The 24,485-nt window shown below is 40.9% G+C and overlaps 1 protein-coding gene across 4 annotated transcripts in view; it reads left to right on the top strand.

The window, feature by feature from the left end:
• The window catches only part of dscamb (Down syndrome cell adhesion molecule b), a 130,800-nt gene that overhangs the window by 88,669 nt on the left and 17,646 nt on the right, over positions 1-24,485 (top strand). For all 4 annotated transcript variants that reach the window (XM_084951147.1, XM_084951146.1, XM_084951149.1 and 1 more), the window contains exons 7-17: positions 199-495; positions 1,501-1,773; positions 4,817-5,095; positions 5,187-5,306; positions 7,423-7,602; positions 21,152-21,348; positions 21,817-21,913; positions 22,039-22,167; positions 22,308-22,475; positions 23,035-23,105; positions 23,566-23,809. In XM_084951147.1, the coding sequence (XP_084807273.1) occupies positions 199-495; positions 1,501-1,773; positions 4,817-5,095; positions 5,187-5,306; positions 7,423-7,602; positions 21,152-21,348; positions 21,817-21,913; positions 22,039-22,167; positions 22,308-22,475; positions 23,035-23,105; positions 23,566-23,809 (2,055 nt within the window). The remainder of the gene's footprint in view (positions 1-198; positions 496-1,500; positions 1,774-4,816; positions 5,096-5,186; positions 5,307-7,422; positions 7,603-21,151; positions 21,349-21,816; positions 21,914-22,038; positions 22,168-22,307; positions 22,476-23,034; positions 23,106-23,565; positions 23,810-24,485) is intronic.

The raw sequence follows: 24,485 nt of genomic DNA, 5'->3' as shown, positions 1-24,485 counted from the left end.
ATGTTGAGGTCTCAAAATCTCATATATCAAATATGATACACTTGGCGTTACAGGGTTAAAACAACAAACTACCCCCAAAATACATAATTTATGATGACATTATTCACTAAACCGCTCTCACTTTTAAACGTAGTACTTCTGTGTGACTCAGCCTCTCTTTTATTCACCACCACGTTCCACTTTTGTCTTCTGTCACAGATGGTACTCCGAAAATCTTGTCCTCCTTCAGCGAGAAGGTGGTGAACCCGAACGAGCCCGTGTTCCTGGTCTGCAACGTCAAGGGCACCCCGCCTCCGAGGTGCACCTGGTCGCTGGACGACGATCCCGTCATCAAAGACAGCCACCACCACCTGGGCCACTACGAGACCCACGAGGGCCACGTGGTCAGCCAGCTCAATGTCACGCACACCCAGGTGCAAGACGGCGGGGTGTATCGGTGCACGTGCAGCAACTCGGCCGGGGTCGTGTACCACCAGGCTCGAATAAACGTAAGAGGTGCTTGTCAAATCAGCTCCTCCAAGAACAAATACACATACCTGTCTGTCTCTCTATGTGTCTGTCTCTGTGTCGTATGTGAGAGCTGCTTGTTGTTTGGATCTGGAATTTATCTGCGAAAAACTTGTTCTTAAAATTTGGTGTTTGTTTTTTTCTTTGCTATTATTTTATTTTTAATTTGAAATCTTTATTCACACTTACATCTCCTTTTAAGTTGCTCTCCAGCGACTGATTTTGCCTCAGTTTTGTTTTCCTGTTACTGTCTCTTAATCCTAAACCACGTATACTTTTCTAAAATTGTTGCTTTGTAATTTTCTCTCCAAATTGTTACTGTGCTTTTCCAACACGCTTGCATTTTAGGTCAAATGAATTATGCTGGTTTGCTGCTCGTAAGCGTATCTGGATATGGTTTGTAAATAGCCAGAAGAAAAATGCATTTCTTCTGTTTGAATACATTTATCCCCCGGTGTGCTTGTGTGTGCGAGTCATGTGTGTCTGTGTGTATTTACTCAAGCAGCCAATTCGACTCTTCTCGATCAGATGCTAAAGCAACTACTCCGTTTCCATTTTATGAGACACAGAATGAGGCTCGGCATATATAACATTTGATGGGAAACAGAATGTATTACAGCCGAGTTATAAGCACGCATAGTACAGTGTTATTTTAATGCTCTCTTTTCCTTCATATAGTTAGCGCACTTTAATCTGCTTGTCATTTCACCGCCTTCTACTTAGAGTTCTGCCTTATTTCTTGTAGTTAAACAAAAGCTTCAAACAGCAGCTTCCTTTCACTTCTCCTGTGAGTACTTGGTGCCTGGTAGGACTTGTGGAGCTGTGAGGGGAAACACTTTCATGTTGAAATCCTGAATACGTTTAACGAGTCACGAGTCTATTTGTAAAAACACCATAATAAAGCAAACCACACTCATTCACACTGTTGTTGTGATTTTCTGTGAATACCGCTGTCCTTAAAATCTTAAATTTTTAATCTCTGTGCCTTTTTAGGCCGAGCCAGCATTCGTCCAATGAAAAACATCACCGCAATCGCTGGACGGGATGCCTTCGTTCACTGTCGCGTCATTGGCTACCCTTACTATTCCATAAAGTGGTACAAGAACTCTGCGCTGCTACCTTTCAACCACAGGCAGCGAGCGTTCGAGAACAACGGCACGCTGAAGCTTAGTAACGTGCAGCAGGTGGATGCCGGCGAGTATAACTGCAAGGTGATGGTTCAGCCCAACAAGATGGACTCCCAGAGCGTCCACGTCCGAGTGAGAGGTAAGTCCAATGAAACTGCAGCTCACCAAGTTGGCGTTGGCAACCTTGATGTGTTATTCTTACTCTGATTACTCTTTGACATAAAGTCATTAGAAAGGTGCAGTACATATTTACAGCAGTTTACTTGTTTCACATTTTGTAATTATTCTTTTTTTTTTTTTTTAACAAAATTGCAAGAATTTCAAGGATGCAAGGATTCTTTTATAGTCATTCGCATCACATGTTTACATGAGGTGGAACGAAATTACGTGCACACAGTCCCAGAGTGAAAGAAACAGAATAAAAAGAAAATAGAATAACAAGTAATAAGTTATACCAGGGGTGGGCAATCTCAGTCCACGAGGGCCGGTGTCCTGCAGGTTTTAGATCTCACCTTGGGTCAACACACCTGAATCACATGATTAGTTCGTTACCAGGCCTCTGGAGAACTTCAGGACATGTTGAGGAGCTAATTTAGCCATTTAAATCAGCTGTGTTGGTTTGAGGACACATCTAAAACCTGCAGGGACACCGGCCGTCATGGACTGAGATTGCCCACCCCTGAGTTATACAGATAAATAGAGTGCAACAACCTGAGTACCAGTATGGAGTAGATATAGAAATGTAGGTATAAATAAGCAAACTCTTTTTAATTTTGTCTTTTTGGGGTATTGTGTGTTGAATTTTGAGGTGAATAATGAATTTAACCCGTTTTATATTAAGGCTGTAACATGAACAAAGTTAAGTGAATCGCCATGACTACTATTAGGATGCCCTGCATAAGAAATGAGAACGTTGATGCCGCTAAAAATACGTTGCATGTGCTTTATAATTTGTTATTGGTGACATACTGTTATTAAATCTATTTGGTAAACCAGTTCTGTGATTATTAGTGCGTAGACTGTATATAAAGGGTGGTCATTAATTAGCAAACTGACATTTTATAGTATTTAGTGTTTAACTTCATATGATCTTGTTTTTTCTTGGAACAAAAGATAGCCATGTTTATCAAGTTATCAGCAAATACTAGCAAGATTGTTCAGCACCTTAAGTATGCTGGTACTATGTTGTGATATGTTAATCTGGTTTCTATGTGGATTTGAAAACCATTTATGTGCCTACTGCAAATCATATCTAAATGCTCCAAAACACACCACACAGATCATTACTGGAATTAGCTAATGCCACAGTCACATTGAGGAAAAAAAGTGCTTGGAGACAAACAAAGTTAATGCTACAGAAATAAAGCATCACTTTGCCCTTCGAGCTCCCTTCTCTTTAAGTCTGTGTTCTTGGTTTTTGATCGAATGGTCTATTGTTAACACATGCTTTAGAAATTTGCATTTCTAAAACATAAAAAGGTCACTAAGTACTCATGCATTTACACTTATTTTCTGCAATAATCCAAAAGCAACTACTGACCTTCTGTCAAGGGTACCAGGATGATGATAACGTCCTATAAACATAGATATTTCTCTACCTCTTCATGGTAAAATGGACCGCTACCTATGTAGCGCTTTTTCACTCAGTTTGGACACTCAAAGCACTTTCTTACTACAATTCATCAATTCACAAATTAACAAACATTTAAAAGCAAGTCCGGCATAAATATTGGAAAAACTGACCTAACTTCATTGAAAGTAATAAACTCTACCTACCGACACTTCCCTCTGCAGCTCAACAATTAATATGTAGTATTACATCTATTTAATATTAACAATCTGAGCTAAAAAATGTGCCATTACCTGTATAGTATTGCATGTGTGGTATTGATCTTCACACGTCACATTTAGCCAAAAGGCATAGGCATATTCCTCCATAGGTTTTGTGGGAAACTGTCACAGTTCCAACTTTGTGTGATACAGTGGTGAAAAAAGGTTTCGGCTCGCTCTTCTCCTCCCATCCAGACGCAACAATATAAATAGATCTCTCCGGACTAAATTAATTAATCTACCTGATATTCCTGGGTACATTAGTCTGGCTTATGAAGAAGAAGTGAAGATGGCAGCTGATATTACAGGGCTGACTGACTGATCTCCACTGAGATCTTACAACTGTAATAGATTATACTAAAAAAACGGGCTTCCCCATTATGTCTCATTTCCTTCCCTCTGCACAGTATGTAATGTTGTTTTCACTATAATACACTTTCCCACGGAGCGAGGGAAACGGAGGAAGAAAGAGAGTGAGAAAGAGAGAGTGATGATATAAAGCAACCCTTCCCAGCGGTGCTATAGTGAGGGAGTGCATTTGTTAATTTACTCTGCTCATGCTTAAAATGCCGAAGTGTCTTTGGGGATCCCTGGAGTCCATTATCTCCACTTTGTTGTGAATTAAATAAGCGGCTAAAGTGCTGCTTATTTCAGTGTTATTTGAACTGAATGGACGCTCGCGCAGATGACTTGTGTGATGGCTGGAGATTTCCCAGAGAATATAGCGCAGTCAATTTGAATAGATCATATTGTAACTGTGATTATATCGTGCAGATAGATTGACTTTGTTTCTGAATTTCAGTTATTCAAGACAGGTGCATTGAAGACTGAGGTGGTGCAAGGGATGTAGCCTCTGTTTAGTTTAAAGTTGTTAATTCTTTATATTGTAATATAAATGCAAGTATAAATATTTCCTGTAATCATGATTTTTGTGCTATAATTTGATAGTGTTGTTGCAGCTAGATGTTAATGCACGTAGGTGTAGGTTAGTGGCTTGATATATGATCATTTATAGATAAAGGAAAAATGCTCAGGTTTGTTAAGGTTTCTTTTTCTAAAGCATCACAACAAGTCACCTTGAAAGTTATTATTATTTATTTTCTTTCTCTCTTTCTATGCACTCTGAGGACAAAATGTTCCAGCCTGGGAATGACAACGAATTATTGCAGCATGTTTTGCTATTCAAGTCTTTTATGTTCTTTCAGTGACCTCTTGTTTTCTTAACAGAGAGAGAGAGTGATGCTTTTAGGGTTAGTCTCAATAAGGGACACAGCAACTTTAACAGAATCCAGGGAGTTCAGATGATTTTTGAAGACTTGTTATCATTTAGATTTTTATCCCTCCACCTGCAGTCCCTCCCTACATCCAGCCCTTCGAGTTTCAGCGTTTCACCATCGGCCAACGCGTCTTCATCCCCTGCGTGGTCATGTCGGGTGACCGACCGCTGGACATTACGTGGCAGAAGGACGGGCGGCCGATCCCCGCCAGCTTGGGCGTGACTGTGGACAACATAGACTTTACCAGCTCGCTGAGGATCTCCAACCTAACACCCGACCACAACGGCAACTACACGTGCATCGCCCGCAATGAAGCTGCTGTTGTGGAGCACCAGAGTCAGCTGATCGTTAGGGGTAAGACAGCATCCATCTTCCATCTATCAGTAAAATCAGCTGGGAAACACCATGAAGTGTTGCTGTTTGTTGTGTTTGTTGCTGTGTACAGTGCCTCCTCAGTTTGTGGTTCAGCCTGAGGATCAAGATGGGATCTATGGCAAAACTGTGACTCTTAACTGCTCCGCTGAAGGTTATCCACCACCTACCATCGTTTGGGAACACTCCAAAGGTACATTAAATGAAGTGAATGTAAAGGGAAGATTCTTGAACATGTGAAAAGAGGTGCAAACATCAGTCAAAACAGGGAGAAATCACTCTGCTTGCTACTTTCTTTACCTGCGGCTGGCATACATGTCTATGAATGCGCAGGACATACAAACACACACATCACTTCAATTTAGGGCTGTTAGTTTTCACGGTTCCCACCTGCATCGTTAGAAAATTATCAGAGAGAAAAAGACAAGAACAGACTGAAGCAGACAGACAGGCAGCAAGGCAGCAGGTGAGTTTAGCCACTTGAGCACGGCAGATGAAGAAAGGGGCCCCAGATGTTTGCTCCATCATCCATATAACCTCGGATGAAAGCTTCACCAAGAGAAACACAACAGCCAACGAGGAGCAGAGCGTGCGCATGTGTGTGTCTGCGTGCTCGGTGCCACGATCAAAGGAATGAAAGAATCAGATCTGTTTTTCACCCTTTGATGGGATTTATCTGTGCTCGTGTGCATGTCTATGCCTGATTAGCAGTGTCTGACCAGGCCTGATCAGTATGTACGGAGGGATCGGCCTGAGCTCAGCATGTGTCTACTCACTTGTAGTGTTTGAAGCTAGCTTATTGGTCAGGTTCGCTTAAGCCAGACTACCAGTCAGTCCTATTTTTTGGTTTCTGGGACCTTTTTACCTCAGCATTTCACACACTTCCTGTTTCTCTACAGGATAGCTGTCAGAGCAAAGGGACAATGAAAATCAACTTATCCAGGGCAGGCAGTTTAGCTCGCTAATGCCTAATTTGTTGTTAGCCAGACTGCAGTTTGTCCAGAGAATAGCTGCCTGGCATGCTTTTACTGCAACAGTAATAGCTAAGAGCCAGATGAGTGTCTCCGAGAGATATGGAACAGTAAGTAAAGGTCAACTGCTATTAACATAACGACTAGCACTATTTGGATATGCAGAATCCATAATTCAAGGAAGAACACCTCTACCTCCCTCTGCCTCTCTAAGAGCCAGGGGAGCAGGAACAAAGTCACCACTTGACCCTTCTCTAGCCACGGCCACTTGACTGCATTTTAATTAAACAGCAAATACCCACAGCTCCCTAAATGGTCTAATCTGTACACGCTAACTTTAACACAAGCTTATGCAACGTCTGGCTCACTTTGCATGCGTTTAATGCTACATGAGCAAGACTAGTTAAAGATATGAACCTTATAATTCAGTGTTGGTGACATTTCTTAGAGACTTAAGGGCTGCCAGTTCAGGAAGAGATACTGTATTGTATAACAGTAAAAAGAGACTGATTATATAATTTTCTATTTAAAAGACAGAGACAGTTTCCTACCCATCTGTTACCAGACTTCAGACAGGTACCGGACAGATTTTGTCCAGTTATTTTGAAAAATTTTAAGAATGAATTTCAAATGTCAGTCATATTTGACTTTTACAGATAAAGAACGGCGCAAAGCATCGAACCCACTGCTTCAGGATTAGTGTGTCCTTGTCTTTCAGACTGGCCAGAAATGTGTTTCTAAGGACATTTCTGTGTTATTCTTTTGGTGAATTCAGCAAACACAAGAGCAAAGACTAAATCCAGAGTTTGAAACACAAGAACAAAAAGAAAAAAGGAGAAAATCCTCTTCTAACTTCAGCGGAGAAATCAGCCTGACTCTGCATCGAAGGCTAGTTCCAATATAAGGCCCCCCTGCTCTCCTTCTCCCCGTTGTTCCTCTGCACCAATCTGCCTTCTTGTTAAACATGAGCATTATGTCTGTTCTGATTGCATCACACCAGCAGCTCGGCCTGTTTCGCTCTGCTCAGCAGCTGTTTGGCGATTTAAGGATTTAGGCCTGGTGTTAAGAAACATGTTTACAATCCTTGCTGAATCTGACAGGCTTTGTCATCAAATCTGTAAACACAGATGCGTGGTCAAGTGAATGCACATGGACACACACATTCTAGGTCCTCTTACTGTTAAGTACTGTAATGCTATTTATCTTCGTATATGTGTATTTTTCTCTGTGTCGTGGTGCACTGAATGAGTCGTATAAATAAATCTGAATGCCTCTTTTCTGATTTAAAACAGCTCCTGATTTTGTCTTTTTTGGCTCATCTCTACCTGCTCGCACTAGGCGCCGGCGTCCCCCAGTTTCAGCCCATCCCTCTGAACACCGGCTCTCGTATCCAGCTGCTGAGCAACGGTTCGCTGCTTATCAAACACGTGCTGGAGGACGACAGCGGCTTCTACCTGTGTAAAGTCAGCAACGACGTGGGAGCAGATGTCAGCAAGTCCATGTACCTCACAGTCAAAAGTAAGAATCCACATCTGATGCAGCTGTAATCAATTTCTGTTTCGCTGTCTGGGCTGAAGGAGCAGTAGGCTGAATTGGCTCCCATTATTTTCAGGAGTTAAGCTGTACAGCTTATGAACGAACAGATCATGAAGAGAACATTTTTCTATATACATCAGTTATACCTCACACCTCCACGTGAACGTGTCTTAGTTTAATGTCCATGACTGCTGGTGTCCTGCTTCCACGAGCATTAGCATGTAGCTCCCCTAACGTGCTAGGAGTGGTACTTAGATGCAAGTGGGGATTATTTTCCCTCTGCTACTGTTATCAAACTCGAGCATGAGGTTCCCTGCTGACGGGCAGCACTCTTTCTTTCTCCGTCTCATCCTCTGTTTTCTTCTTGGGTGTACATAAACAAGACTGTGACTCCAGCTCAATTTAATATTTAATTTAGTCTGACAGGATAAAGGTCAGGTGTTCAAAATGTTCTCTATCATACTCTGACCTCTGACCTCTCTGTGTATAAATAATTTGTGCAGAACCCGCCTTCTGGGTGAATCTGTATGTTCTATCATTAATATCAGCGGGCACATCGTGGCTATTCATGTGTCACTGTAATTAAGCCTCGCAGTGTACAAGGCTGAGAAGCTGTCAGCACTGAAACAGCAAGCTCAGAGAGGAACAAACTCTGTGTTTTCTTAGGTCAGTTTGCTGACTGTGGCACCCAGTTGCTATGCAGCAAGTTGACCTATGGCTGTGCCAACCTTTTTTCTTCTATTTTCTACCACGCAGAGAGCAAACACTGCAGCTGCAGCTACTGCAGGCTCAACTCTCAGTAGCATATCAAACTCCAAACATTGATTTTCATGTATTTCAACTGAAGAAAATGATAAGTGAACAAGTTCTTACGGCACACAGTATGCTTTAACCATTAACTAAAAAAATACAGGAAATAAATCGGGCCTGCATTTTCTTTATATTATGCTTTCAGTGTATCTGTTAAAATCCACCCATATGTGCTCCTCAGGGTCACAGAGAATGCTAAAGACGTTAGAATAAGATAATATAGCTCAATAATTTAATCTGTGCTGTTGTTGAATGCAACAGCAATGCAGATCTTCTCTTTTTCTCTCATCTTGTTTTAGTCAACTTTTAATCCCTTTGTGAGGTCTTCTCGCAGGAGTTCACTAAGATAATGTGCAGCAGCAGAGAAGATATTGGTGCGCTTTTCTGGGTGACTCCTCAATGATCATTCTCATCAATCCCCACTCTAAGTCAGAGCTCCTAGGTGTATGTGAGGTGTGCAGAAGGGAGTGATAGAGTTTATTGGCCGAATCAAACATGCTGGTGTGCACACATGCAGCTTATTTACATGCTAGAACATGTAAAGTGCATTTTCCACACACTGCCACATTGCTTTAGTATCAGTCCACCCTTTGGTCTTCCTTATTAGGGGTGGGTTTTGATTATCGATTTATCGATTAAAATCGATCCTCGCTTGGATAACGTGATATCGATTCATTAAAATCCTGAATCGATTTTTTAATATAAATTTATTTTGCCCGAAATACCAGAATCTCAGGTTTAACCTCACAAAATTTCAACAACCACCAAACATCTAAAACAGTAACTGAGAGCAGGAACACGGATTCTGCACAAAGACGTAAACACAAAGCGCGGACCCGCCGACGAATCAGAATCAGTGAGATGTCGCCTTTCTCACCCGATGGCACGGACACGGACACGAGCTGAAAGCCGACAGCTCGCTGATTCTGAGCTGTGTGTTTGCGCCATTTTTGCCCTGATTCTGAACCTGCAGGTTTTATCTCTCTCCAAACAATATTGACTGAACCAGCAGCAAAAGAAGCAGCAAACTACGCTTCACATAAACATCGTCATGAATTCCCTCTTATTGTTTTGCTGCCACCTTGATAAAATCACACTACATGCACAGCTCTCTCGCTCTCTCTCTCTCTCTATCTCTCTGTACTTCAAGAACAGTTTCCCGTCTAAAAATCTTTTTTCTGCATTATTCGCTTGCTTGTTACACACAAGTCTACCGTTCTTACAGCGCTGTCGGCCGCTGTTTTTTTTTTCCCCTTTTAGTTACTTCCAAAAAGAAAGCCTCATTTCTGCCGTTCAATACTGAACAAATTTAAACTTTTTAAAATTATGCAAAATTGCAAAACGCTCAGCCGTGTCTCTAATAAAACCGCTGTAACTTTGCTCTGCTTCACGTCAGCAGCATCAGGTAATGTTCATATGTTCATTAACGGTTTTGTTTCGTTTTTGATCTACTGCAGAATATTTTTATAAAATCCCAGGCCAGGAAAATCACCTTCATGTTTTTCTGTGTTTTTTCCTCAGCTACTTTGACACGAAGGCATCTGCTGTGATGCTTACACCTTTGATAAAGTCTCGCAAGTGTCAGATTTCTTTTTATAGATATAAAAATATAGAAATGTACTGATGCATGATCTGAATTATAATATTTCTGACTGTCTGAGGCAAAATTTCCCGATTCAAATTGAATCAATTCGATTCAAATTGAATCAAATCGAATCGTGGATCGAATCGATATGGGACCTTGTGAATCGGAATCGAACCGATTCTAGAAATGAGTGACGATACCCTGCACATCATCATGCTCGTCATCTGAACACAGTGAACTCATTGTCATGCACAAGAAACCAGTTCGAGATGATTTGAGCTTTGTGACATGGCTCGTTATAATACCAGAAAAAGGCATCAGAAGATGGGTACACTGTGGTCATAAAGAGACAGACATGCTCAGCAGCAATACTCGGGTAGGCTGCTCTGTTCCAACAATGCTCAGTTGGTGGCAATGGGACCAAAGTGTGCCAAGGAAATATACCCGACACTATTATATCAGCAGCCTAAACCACTCATACAAAGCAGGATAGGCCCAAGCTTTCATGTTGTTTACTCCAACATTTGACCCTACAGTCCAAATGTTGCAGCAGAAAACAAGAGTCATCAGATTCTGATGCTCAGTTTGAACTTCAGCAGGTCATCTTGACCACGTCTACATGACTAAATGCATTAAGTTTACCCCATGAGACTGGCTGGTTAAATATTTGTGTTAACAAGCAGCTGAAGAGGTGTATGTAACAAAGTGTCCGGTGAGTGTATGTATGTTATTTGTGGAGGACATGAACAATCAATAACCCATACCTCTACTCGACAGGAAACAGCAGTGGACTGTTTATGCTGTGTTATTGGTGTGCATTTTGTATTCTAGTAGGAAATGGAGTCGTGTGAGGAGTGAACAGAAACTGCTTGCATAGTTTCACTTTCATTGATCCTAATATTCAGCTGCACTAGCTGCCACAGCAGTGTGAGAGAGTTGTGTATATGTGTGTGCGTGAGAGAGGCTTGACCTATTGAATGCACTCTGCTGTTGCTGGAGGCTTCAGTTTCATGTTGCACTGGGCTCTATCAAAGGGAATTCTAATAACTTCACTACTGAATAATGTACGCTTGCTTCTCACAACTAGTAGTTTCATTAACATGAACTGTAACCGTAACATGATTTACAGCTTTTATTATTTATATGAAAACATGTTCTTCTGCTTTAAATGAACAGAAACATGTTCTATTCCTTTAAAGCGCGAGTTATATATTCTCAACATAGTTGGGTGAATTTTTGAAGCCACATACACACACGATAGGCCGGTCTGTGGTGCTGATAAGATAATTTTTCTCCCTAAAGCACCAAGTGCACTGCACCTGCACATCTTTAGTTGGAAAGATGTTCAGGGATTTGTGCTCTAAAGATGCTTCTTTCCACCCAAAGTAACCAAAATGAGTCTTCCTCACTCCTCATGCGACAACATATGCAACTTATTAGAAAATATCAAACATTCGAGCAGCTGTAAAAGCAACAAAGATGACTGGTTTATAAATAACTTTGGCTGAGATTACTAGAATACCTTCTCCTCCCCAGGTTCTGTCACGCTCTCCAGCAAACACAAACACTCAGGTCCTCTTGAGGCCGTGCTGTCGATAATCTGCATTACCGAACTATAAAGTCACCTGCATCTATCACAGTTCTTTCTGCTATTAGGCTAAGATACAATCAGCCACTGCAATCAATGGCCTGCCTTGCTGTGTCTGCAGTCCATGCCGCTGTCCGTAGTGCTGAAGTAGCAATGCTGGCTGTACTCTATTCCTAAAATATCCCTTTAATATTTCTCAGGTCATTCAGAAACATCTGTGCTACAAAAAACAAAAAAACATATACACCGGCTCAGCCGATAACGCTTGCGGGATTTTACATGAGAAATGACTAAACATCCAGTTTTTACTGCCTTGCTGTTTTGTGCAACTTGCAGGTAAAGTGACTGAGTTAATTAACCTGCACTTGTATAATTCATATAATGTAATACGATATCTATGCTAACATAAAATGCCCCTGCTTGGATTGTACAGTGTAAAACATGGGAAAATCCTGCCTGCATATTGCCAAAAAAAATTCTTAGGTGCTTGTAAAGTAATTTTTTAAAACTTTGCTATAAAATTACAAAGAGACAGTTGTAGTATGGAGAGAAAGAAGGCGATTCGATAAAACTGAATTGGAGATTTATGGTTAAGGCAGCCTACAATGGAGGCTGCAGGCATGTAATAGTATTTCTTACACTCAATGTAGTAAAATGGCCTTGAAATATCATTTTTATATTCTCTATAGCTGCCTGCGGGCTCCGCATGATTTTGTACAGAGCAAGCAACTTTATTTCAGTCAATAACGATTGCTAGTTAATGGACAACCCCCCCCCCCTCCTTTGTATTACATGCCATTGATTCTCACGTTCATGAACTTTAGTAATATTTGAGAACATTGAGAACTTTTCATTTGTTCTGTAGGTGTTCCGCAGATCTTCCGAGCTTACACTTCTCTTCAGAAAATGTGCAGGCAAACATAAAGAAAGATCAGTGCTACCAATCGTCATAGTCCAACATTTTCTATCATAGTCGAGATTTGAAAAAAGAAAAATTAAGTATAAGATGTTTAAGATCACGGTCATATTTTGTTTTATCCATGATCAGTTCATGTTATATACAGGATGGTATATTCTGTATATAAGTGAGTGATACACTTTTCACTCCAGACATTTTTTTCTAAATGATCTTAGAGGTGGCAGGGCTTTCTCCATTGCCGCCCCGAGGCTCTGGAACAGTCCTCGGAAGTCTTCAAATCGAATCTGAAGACCTACCTATTTTCCAAGGCTTTCCAATCTCTCTGACACCTTTTATTCTGTTTTAGCTATTCTGGTCTTTTACCTCATTGGATGATGTTTGCATGCGTATACATGTATTTAATGATCACGTATGTGTGCTTGTGTGTGAATGTGTACATTTTTGTATATGTATGTGCATATTTGCATGTACACATATTTTTTACAAACATATATGGATGTCTTACAATGTTTTCTATAATGTTTTCATCTTATCTATTTAATTCTTTTTATTATGTTATCCCTCAGTTCAGCACTTTGGCCAACACTTGATGTCTTTTAAATGTGCTATATGATTAAAGATGACTTGACTTGGCTAGACATTTCTGTCCCACAGTTACTATATTGATGCCACGTCTGTATGGGATCATCGAAGTAGATCAAATATGAACACACTTCTTTCTTTTTCTTTTATAGAGTTATTCCAAACCTTCTTAGTCATTTGTGATTCAGTTAGCACTGATGTGTCATCTTCACAGTTAGAATACTTCACATTAGAGGAAAATGTGATATGTTCTTTTGGGCCTCTGATCATACTTAGCTTCCCCTGCTACCATTGGCTCAGCCCCATGCCGAACACTCATCAAGAGATCAGATTTCACATTTTAAACCCCAGCTTGTTCTTGTTGTACTCCAGATGCTTTCTGTAAAGCTGAACTAAAGTTGCCTGAGTGGTGTATAATTTTTTTTCTTGGCATACATTGTATATGTTTTTGTACACGCTGCAGGAATATTTTAGAGTTTGTGTATTCATGTAAAACACATCGTTTGCATTGTGCTTGTATGGAGAGGATACAGTTGTGTGTGTGTGTGGAGGTGTATGTGTGCCTTTTATGAGAGGTTAGAACTCTTGAGTGCATTTCTGCTTCATTTAAATCCATCAATACCTCAATTAGTAGCTGACGTGGGCTCAAGGGTAGTGCAGTCTGCATGTTTCTCTGCTTTATTTGCACTCTCAGCCCATTGTTTCGTCTTACACATTCAGCAGTGAGAGACTGAATAACACACCAAATAGTGTTAATCTAATGAATATACAAGTTATATAGCAAAAGATCTATTTTACATATTTTTGCTGTTCTTTGGTTTTTAAATTTATACATTTATAAGTCTAATTATGTCCGTTTTGTGCAGAGATGCTCCAAGTGTTATCAGTTGGTCTGTGTAATTGAATTTTGTGTTAAGTCTATGAGTGTAAGTACAAGAAAAAAAGAAACATTTTAAATTTACTAGTTATTTTTAACCTGCTCCTCAAACTTGTTTGTTCTTTTGGTGCTGTATATACACAGGGCTGCAGTGACACTGAAAAAGTTTAAAAAGTAGTGTTTATTTTTTTTAGTAATCCTTTTTAAAAACCAAATTAGTAAAAATAAAAATGAAAGCACAGGATTAAATATTAAGCAGTTGTTTTTGTGATTTCCAGCTACTAAAGGTTAGCATGACTGGCTCTCTAAATAGCATATAGCATTAGCATAAATTTTTCACCTATAATATCATGGATACTACCAACTTTTTGATTAAACAAACTAAACAAACTAAGTTAAATTAAAAAAAAAAACATTAACTAAATAAAAAAAACAGAAAATCCCATTGAGCTTACCTTTTAATATTCACCCTAATACCCAAAATACAAGAGAAAGCAAGGTATCTCCTAAGAACACAGGCTGCGGGCTACGAATTGCTAATGCCATCTAATCATGTGCAAAGTGTTAAGGCCAATGTGTGACCCACCTGCCACTGGGACATGACCAGTAAATTAAGGTCAGAGTAATGAATATCATCACAAACTAAATTTATATCATTTGTTTCATTCATTTATATCGATAGTATGATATGTTACGCTACATGATGATTAACTCTAAACTGAATTTCTTCTATTACTGCAGCCCACCTGTAGTTCCGTTGCAGCCCAGCAGGGGACCCCAGCACACACGTTGGAACTCACTAGCATAAATAATAACTTATGTCAGGGGTGCACATAAGTGGTCCGCAGTCCCGCATTCGCTGTCAAAACAAAAGACGCACACCAGATAAGAAGTTGCAACGCCGTTTGCGTACATATAAAAGGCACTGTTTTTGTCCGCCAGAGTGGGATTTTCACCACATCTGTGCATTCATTATTTGTTTGAAGCCAGCTCACCTCCTGCAACCACTTTTCCGAGAATACGCACTTCTTTTGCGGTTCGGACTCCTTCTGACATTTCTTTGGAGGTGGAGGAACACCAAAGTCTAATTGCTTAAAGTTGTTTAAGTTGAGTTTGCTTCTTCGACATCTTTAAACGTTCTAAACAAATGTCTGTCCTCCTCCAGAAAATCTTATGTACACAAACGCGCGTTGCAACTTCTTATCTGGTGCGTTTTTTTTATTTTGACAGCGAATGCGCACTTATGTGCACCCCTGACTATAATTACAAATTACAAAAGGAGGCAGAACTGAAACCGAGAATAAAAAAACAGACAACGGACAAAGCACACATTACAAAAAATATGAGGATAAACAGAACCAAAATGTCAAAGCTCAAAACACAGGGGCAAAGACACGAGACCATGACATTTTAGTTTCGGACACATGGTTAATGTTTATTAAGTAAATAGTGTTCACCTTTTATACACCTCTTCTAATCTAAGGGAATTTGACCATGTGGCAAAAAGCTTTGAAAGGGTATAAATCTTTGCATTCCTCTGTTAAGTCCTCCTCTTCCTTTCTGTTGTCTTTGTTCCCTCTCTTTTACTCCCTTCTCGACCACCTCAGCTTTCTCCTCCTCTCCTGTCTCCCCCTCTTCGCACTCACGCTTTCTCCTCTACCCGTCCGTGTTTTATTACCAGGCCCCCTGTAATATTGCTGGATATTAAAAAATATACATCAACTGAGCAATTACAGGCCATCAAAAAGAATAGGTTTAGCTCGGGGCCGTGCAAGTGCTGCACGGTAGATGCATAGAGATCAGATGAGGAGAAGGCCTTACCTCTGCTCGGGCCACTGAAGCACAGCCGAGAAGATGTAGAACATTTTAGGTACTGCATTGTACTCCGCATGTTTCATTCACACGTGTTTGTATACAAGGTCAAAACCAGCTTGAATACCTCAATGTGCACAGAGAGGTATTCATATGTGCAGTCAGGGGCACAGGAGCACTTCAGCAGTCAAGCATGCGCTCGTAGGTACAACCGTAAATGATGAATACAGTCGTGCACACGTGATTTCACAGTCATTCTGCGCCCTTTCTAGAGTTCTTTTCATGAGCAAACATGATCCCTGTTGATGTTAACTCGCCGAGGCCTCCGATTTAGATGGAGAAAATAGCCCCTGTTAAGGAGCAATAACATTTAGAGATGGGGCTGAGGAGACTCTGTTTATAGGACTCACTTAAAATTCATAGTTGCTATGCAAAATAAATCAGCAGTTTCCTGCGCGGGGGCAGTGGGTACGGGAATGATGGCGCTGGGAGCGAGGGAGAGGGAGGGGCTCCAAGTGAATAAGGGATGAGGTTTAAACGTCGGCAGTCCCAAGTCTGACACGCACAATAGCGCACAGACCCGAGCGTGCACGTCCGCGCAGGCACACACAAACGCGCACGAGTATCAACCCCCTTTTGATTTTTGCTGGCTGCTTCAAAGATGAAAATGTGCTGTGAGGGAGGGAAAAAAGACAGAGGAACATGTTGAAAGAGTCTGTGTGTAAGTGTTTGTTTGTTTGTGTGTGGGGGGAGGTTACTGTACGCGGGATCCGTGCTTGTGTGCGGACGTGCTTGTCGAGTCTCTTGATTTGAATGTAGAGCATCAAAAACGAAAGACAGAGATATAAGTCTGATGTTTTTGGCAGATGGCAAATGATCACAGATATACAGATGTTTCAAAGACATGTTTCAGCTAATTAAAAGATAAGGCACACAATTTAGTTTTCCCTCTAGAGGGAATTTACAGGTTGTTTTAGCCACACTAGAAGCAGAGATCCTGAGCAGGATGGCAGTGTTAGTATTCTGTTCCTCTAATTTTAAAAGGAAAAATTGTATTATAAACTTGATAACACCCTTTGCCATCATCAGGTCAAGGTTTTTATTCATCCAATACTATTATAACATTGTTATTTTGACACATTAGTGTGCTGTTGTTATCATTTAACTCATCAAACATCCTCACAGAGCTAATGGCGTGTGTGTAAGCCTGAACTCACCTTAAAAATCCAACGCTGGTGAGGCCTTGATACTTGTGGTATCCGGTGTAGCGACACCTTCACGCATGCCACCGAAATGATGAATAACAACTGAGCAAAAAATAATCTGCAGCATTTTTCAGCCTGCGTGACGTTTCAACACATCAGAGTAATTCAAATGCCATCATGCAAATAGCCATTCACACAAGTGTGGGATAATAAATGATTAATTATGTTTTCAAGTACTTTAAATGGCTTGTGATTGTCTAACCTTCCTGGCACTCCAAGTATAATCAAAGCGTACTGTGTGCAGCCAAAATAAATGATTACAAAGTTAGCTACAAATGCTGGTTCAACCACAGGAATGCTGTGTGTTTGTGTGCGCGTGTGTGCTGGTGGGTGAGGGTGGGTAACAGGTCTGTTTCTACAGTGCTCTCTGTGTTTTACTTTGGATTTGTTTGTGTACATGCATGCCTATTGCGTGTAGATGCACTGTGCATGTGTGCAAGGCCAACGTTGCTGTATATGAGTGTGAGTATGTGTGTGCGCCTGTGCATATCTGAGGTTCGTGTACGCCTGTGTGAGACAACAGCACGGCCAGCGGACTTGTCTGCTGTGTATGAATAATCAAAGTGGTCTCTCTCATCATTAAATCATCACTGTCCTGGTGGGAGCCTGAGGAGGGAGATGGAGCGAGAGGGCGAGGGAGAGAGCGAGGGAGAGAGCGAGGGATCATAGTTAGCGCTGCAGGGGTACACGCTCGCTCTCTCTCCTCCATCGTGTACTGTGGCTGAGATGTGTCATGAGCACAAGTCTTTTCTGCTCTCTGCGCTCGCCCACTTAGCTCCCCCAGACACATCTGCTCTCGTGCGCACACATATTCATACATACGCGCACACGTGCACGTTGTTCAGGAGTGTACAGACACTCGCGCACTGAGTCAAACACACGTATCGCTTCCCTTCTTGGAAGCGAAGGCCTCGGAGCGCTGCTACAAAAGCATCTGCCACATGTAGCTGCCGTTACTGTCCTATTCAGTCACACAGTCCTCACCACTGCGTGCAAACACCTCAAAATGCATAGCGCATATAGTACAAATGTGTTTTCCTAATAAAAACAAGACTTGGAGATTTGTCTTTTTGACAGAATCCTTTGTAGCTGATTAACCGACGAAAGCTGCTCCACTAATTAATCTTAAAATGACAATGAGTCTAAAGCAAATCTCAGTTTTGCATCATTTTGTAACCTCTTTCAGCCTATTACAACCCCAAACCTGCCCATTATTAAAAAGCAGATACGATATCGTACAAAAGTCTTAAATCGGCCCTCATTTCTTTATATTTTGCTTTCAGGGAGCCAGACTTTCTTGTCTTGAGCAATAGCTCTCAAGGCTGTCTGAAGTTCTTTCAAAGCTTTACTTTGGACATTTGCTGTTTTTCCCGCTCTGTCCAGTCCAGTCCTTGTACCTGACCAGTTTCAGAGGAATGTTTTTGTTTTGTTTGCTTTCTTAGCCACTTAAGACTGACCTATAAATCATTCAAGCATAAAAAAAGGCAAGGCTGTTGTTTCTACACACACGTGTGTGGAGGCCAATCCATGACTGACAGTGTCATGGATTGGCCTCCCCAGAGCCCGGACCTCAACATTATTGAAGCAGTGTGGGACCATATTGAGTGGGGATGGGGGAAAAGGCAGACAACATCCGAAAAAGAACTTTGAATGTCCTTCAAGAAACCTGGAGAACTATTCCTGAAGACTACTTGAAGAAATGACAAGAAAGGTTAGTTAAGAGAGTTCAGGTTGTGTTGAAGAATAAAGGCGGACATAACAAATATTGAGTTGGAATCTGGTTAGAATCGTACAAACTCTTTCTTATGTATGGTTGCACATTTCAGTGGCTGAACCCATGTCCCATTTTCCATGTCCCTAGTAAAATATAAGGAAATGAGGGATGGCTCAAGACTTTTGCACAGCACTGTAGACTAGAGAAAGCTAGGGTGACAATTAGCAGGTAAGGACACGCATAATCCCAAGTGGAAATCAAGATTTAAATGAATGTCCTTAATATGCTTTTACAATTTATTCTAATGCTCTTGTGAATACAATTTAAATATAAAACTTAAAAAAACCTTCATAAAACATTATTTACATGTGGCAAACATTATTTGATGTATTATTTATTGTCATTTGTTGAAATCTGTGGCTCATACTTGTCTGCTTAGATACATTTTAAGATTCAGTATCGTCTGTAATTACAGCTTTTCTAATAGGAGTGATTCCCATAACCATATTCTGCTGCTGATTTCGATGTGCTGTCTAACACTACTGACAGCAGTCGGATCCTCTGAATTGTTTTACTTGAATTGCAAAGTGTATAATAATAATTGAGATAATGCTCTCTTCGATGGAGATTAACATATTCATTCAGTCTGCTCAGACTGCAGGAGCTAATATGGTGTAATCCAATTCAGGAGCTTCACACCTTAGAGATCATTATGGTGTGAATAGCACCTGAAAGTCTCTGCGAGTGTTACGATCAGGAGACAGCTTCGTGTAAGAAGGGAGAAAAAGATGGAATAAAAGAGAGTGTGAGTACGAGAATAGTGTGAGTAGAGATTGTGGGTGAGAGACGTTCACAACAGATACTCATTCTGCTGAACGACACACTCGCACATGGGCTAGATGTGCTGCTAATGAGCCTGGTGTGCGGTTACGGTGTAGAGCCAGACCGACTCCACTCTCAGACCGAAGGGAGTTCAGTCAGGAGTCACTGCTTTTTTCTCCTTCCTCCATTCCTCTACCTCATCTTCAGAAAGGAGCACGTTACCCTTCACTGTCTTTATCAAAGCAGGCGCTGGCTTACCTGAAAGGCTCCTTTTCAGTCTTCTAAGTACTGGGAGAGACAGGCAGACTCAAACAGGAGTTCGTGGCGGTCCCTGGAGTGTTTAAGTGGTTGTCATAATTGTCACAAAAAAGCAGAAATAGAGTTTTCTCAGCATTAGACAAGAAACACAGTAGAGTGTGCCATGTTCTGGGAAATACATATTGATATATTTTAATTTGATGTAAAACTCTATGCTAAAATGTGAAGGTAGTGATTCCAAAGTGGCACATACACATTAAGCATTAAGTCACATCCACATATAGAGAAACCTAGCACTAACAGTCAGGAAATTTGTATTTGGGAATAAATCTTATACTTTATTTCCCCTCAAATGGTGCCATATTTGTGGGTTGAGCAGCAGAGTTGAGCAGTTGGGTTGCGCCCATGAAGAACTATTGACTCTGGTTCGGTCTTGTTCATTGGATCGGATGATTGAAATCTGAGGAACCACTGCAGTGAGATGGAACTCAGAAGTGTTCACAGTTGTTGGGGTTAGACTCCAGGCAATCCCAAATCTCCACCGTCTGAGATGACAGTGCTCAACCCCCACAGAGCCGGGTTTATCAGAGACTACCTCAATATTTGGGAATTGAGAAGACGTTCCAGGTTGCTGTGGCTGCGTATATGCATGCTACAAAGGCACCTGTTTGTTAAATTAATAAATAAATTGTTACATTTAAAATATGTATTGTTTCTAAATAAATAAATGACCCCAAACAAGAGTCAATAGCAAAATAAGCTGTTTGGAATTGACAGAGAATATTTGGCAAATTTTTCATGGGCCCAACCCTCCTACTCAACTCTGCTGCTCAACCCACAAATGCATTTTCCTTACATAGGTGATATTTAAAGGGAAATAAAGAGGCTTTCCAACAATATAGGATTTATTTGCAACAAAGAAATAGTCACCCCAAAACAAATTTCCTTCCTTTTTCTGTATATAGGTAGATACATTTGTGTGTGTCAGCTTTGTGTATGTAGTGGAGTTTTTTCTACTCTTCGCTCGATATGATGACAAAGAGAGGGGATATCCCTAATATGGTCATCTCAATTATGTGGGTGTGGCTGTGAGCAGGGTAATCCTGTCTACTTGAAGTTTAACTCTTGTTCTGAAAATTTGCTCAAAGGGAGGTTGGCCTTAAAAGGAGAGGCGCTAAAACAGCTTGTTTCAGAGAATCATGCAAAGCTACTGTAGTGGAGTTCAAGAACAAATAAATACAGTAAACCATATTGTTTTCTTTTCACTTTTACTCATTACCCACCCAACTCTCCGTGCAGTACCAGCCATGATCACCTCCTACCCGAACACCACTCTTGCCACGCAGGGTGAGGAGAAGAGGATGAGCTGCATAGCTCACGGAGAGAAACCCATCATGGTGCGCTGGGAGAAAGAAGAGCGCATTATCAACCCCGAGACCAGCAGATATGTGGTCACTGTCAAAGAGGTGGCCGACGAAGTCATCTCAACGCTCGTGGTAAGTGCTCGGTTTCACTGTAAATCGAAACGCATTTCAAATCTTCGGGGAGCACGCCAACCTTCAGTCATTTTATCTGTACGGACAGATGGAAAGCAGAAAGGGAGGAGTAGGGGAGGCAGGGCAGAGGAAAACTCAGGCTAAAAGACATTCTCATTGTATTAATCTTTGAGTATGAATTATTAATTATTAAGGAGGTATTTTCCAATTAAATTTAATGGTTAATACACATTATGAACAAGTACAAATGTAATGCAGTAAATTGAAGCAATGTACGTCAAGAGATAATCGAGTGGAGGTCCAGCCTCTCTCTAGTTTATCGCAAATTAAAAGATGAAAGTGCTGGAGATGAGTTCAGTGCCCTGCTGTCTTTTAAACTCACTCAGGATGAAACAGTGTTTTAGATTCCTACCTGATAGCAAAGCTCTGCACACTTGAAAGCCTCGAGTTTGGTGTGTTTCTCTGTAGATTATGCCTACTCTTCGCGAGGACTCTGGGTTTTTCTCCTGTCATGCCATCAACTCCTTCGGCGAGGACCGAGGCATCATACAGCTGACAGTGCAAGGTGAGCTTCAACTCACCTCAGCTTTTTTTGTGTCAGTGGATTGGTTTCAGGAAAAAGTTTTGAGTGATTTATTGGTGTTTGAGATATTTTGTATCTCCTTCTCTCTCAAACTTACTGCTCCACAGAACCTCCTGACCCTCCCGAGGTGGAGATTAGGGATGTCAAAGATCGAACCATAGCGCTCCGCTGGACTATGGGCTTCGATGGAAATAGCCCGATCACAGGATACGATATTGAGTGCAAGAACAAATCAGGTAGACGCGAGGAGAGGGGAGCGATGTAACTATCACGAGTCAAAATAAAAAAAAAACAACAATCCAGAATTAATAAAAGAGCAAAACCTTTATCGATTGTTTGACAGTGTGTGTTCACCCTCGTGTTTTCTTTCTTCTAGCGTCATGGCTATCAGCCCAGGTAACCAAAGATGTCTCGCCACAGCTCAACCAGGCCACTATTATCGACCTCCACCCTTCCTCCACTTACAACATCCGCATGGTTGCCAAGAACGTTATCGGCAACAGCAACCCCAGCAATGAGCTCACCATCACTACTGATGAAGCAGGTCAGTGAGCTTCAGTTTGGGGGAGTGATATTCTGTATAATTTAGAGCCTGTTTCCTCCGTCCTCGCAAACCTGTTGAGTCGTCGTGCACGTAATTATTTTGCAGTTGCTTTAAATGCAGGTCATCGTCGTTTTTTATATCTTGAGAAACAGCTCAGTCCACCGTTGCTTTTAGTCATCTCTATCAGTGTTCACTTACCCTCTATTGCCTATAATGATCCTCCCTCAGGCATTCCAGCCCATTAAAATGGCACATTTTATCAGATTCATTGCTAAAATAAAGTGCTAAAATTCATATATCATTCCTCACATTATTTAAGGTTAAAGTTGGTGATATTACAAGGTTTTTTTTCTTTTTTTTAATTATTATTAAGTTAAGGTGAAACCTGCTGGGGTCATGAATCAGCAAGCGCATCGAGGGACACGCAATCTTAGCTCAACAGCACCATCTAGTGTAGCTGAACGAGATTGAAAACAAATGAAATTTCACAGTGAATCATCTTTCCCCGCATTATACCCGGCGGTGTTTAATAACGTTAAATGATGTGCTTCATTTGCAGCTCCTGATGGCCCTCCACAAGATGTCACTCTAGAGCCCACCTCCCCACAGAGCATCAAAGTTTCCTGGAAGGTGCTGTTTGAAAGTTTTTAAGTGCCGCTTTATGAGCTGAGCCATTCATACACAGGGACTATTCTCATGCATCTCATTAGTCATTGAGAATAAACACTAGACAGTCTTTTCATTTACAGCCAAATTTTGCCAAATACAGACCAAATACTGATTTGCATCCTGGATATGTAGCAAAAATTGCCATTCTATTTATTTATTTATTTATTTTTTGTGTGTTTTTCAGGAATTTAAACAAACTGCAATAAAGTAAAAATTATATCTTGAATTTAACAATGAAATTAACACAGTAATTAAGTGTATTCAGCTGCATTGATTAAAATCTGTGGTATGTATGGACTGACAGAAGACAAAGTATTAATGTAATTATTTCAAATATAAAACACAATTAGCCATAAGGTATTTCAGAATTACCCAATAGTAAGAATCTGAGTAAGTCTGAGCTTCCTGATTCTCCTCGCAGCCTCCACAGAAACACCTGCAGAACGGTGTGATCCGTGGCTACCAGGTGGGCTACAGGGAGTACAGCCCCGGTGGGAGCCACCAGTTTACCATTATCAGTGTGGACAGCACGGGCGATACCACAGAGAGCATCGTGCTGGACAACCTGAAGAAATTCACCCAGTACAGTGTGGTGGTGCAGGCTGCAAACAGAGCAGGCACCGGGCCGTCTTCACAGCAAGTGGTCACTAAGACACTGGAGGATGGTAAGCAGGGGATGTGGGCTCCTCTTACCTGGTGCATTTCCATGCAGCCATACTGAAAATGTTGCGCTTTAGCAGTTAGAGTAGTTTGTAGCATAATAATGTATTTTAGTTATTCTGTATTTGTAACTGAAGACTAGAAGCAGTTTTGGATATTTTGAACTGGATCAGCATATTCTCAGATTCCTCTCACGTCAAGCCTTTTTAAATGAGCAGGGGCTCAAAACCTTAAAGCTATTCTTGTGAAAAGGTTTCCATCTACTGGGCATATTTTGAACTGCATTACATCAAACAGTAAGCTTCTCTTCTGTCTGGGGCTCTAACATAGAAGGATATACAAACTTAAGAAGAAAAATAAAGTGTTTGTTCTTATTTAAAACCTTTTATTTTGTCTCTCAAAACACATCTCTTTTCCAGAATGAAAGAATACATTCAGTATTTAATGTTAGAATATGATTTAGTCAACATAATAATACATTTAACATATCAGAATCACTGCAGGATGCAAATATATATCATAAACTTCCCTCGTTTTAAAATAATCATAGTTGTAAAATAAAATGATTTATAAATGGAGGTTTTGACTTAATATTTGGTGGCAGGAGGTATTTGTGTGATTCATTTTTGGATACTTGTTTAATATCCTAGATGAGGGTACTTTGCCTTAAAAAGACTCCAT

This window comes from Perissodus microlepis, chromosome 14 (genome assembly GCF_051167445.1).
Source record: "Perissodus microlepis isolate ML-2025 ecotype Zambia chromosome 14, ASM5116744v1, whole genome shotgun sequence".
Classification (NCBI taxonomy): domain Eukaryota; kingdom Metazoa; phylum Chordata; class Actinopteri; order Cichliformes; family Cichlidae; genus Perissodus; species Perissodus microlepis.
The sequence above is the reverse complement of the archived record's forward strand: the minus strand, read 5'-3'. Positions and strand labels throughout refer to the sequence as shown.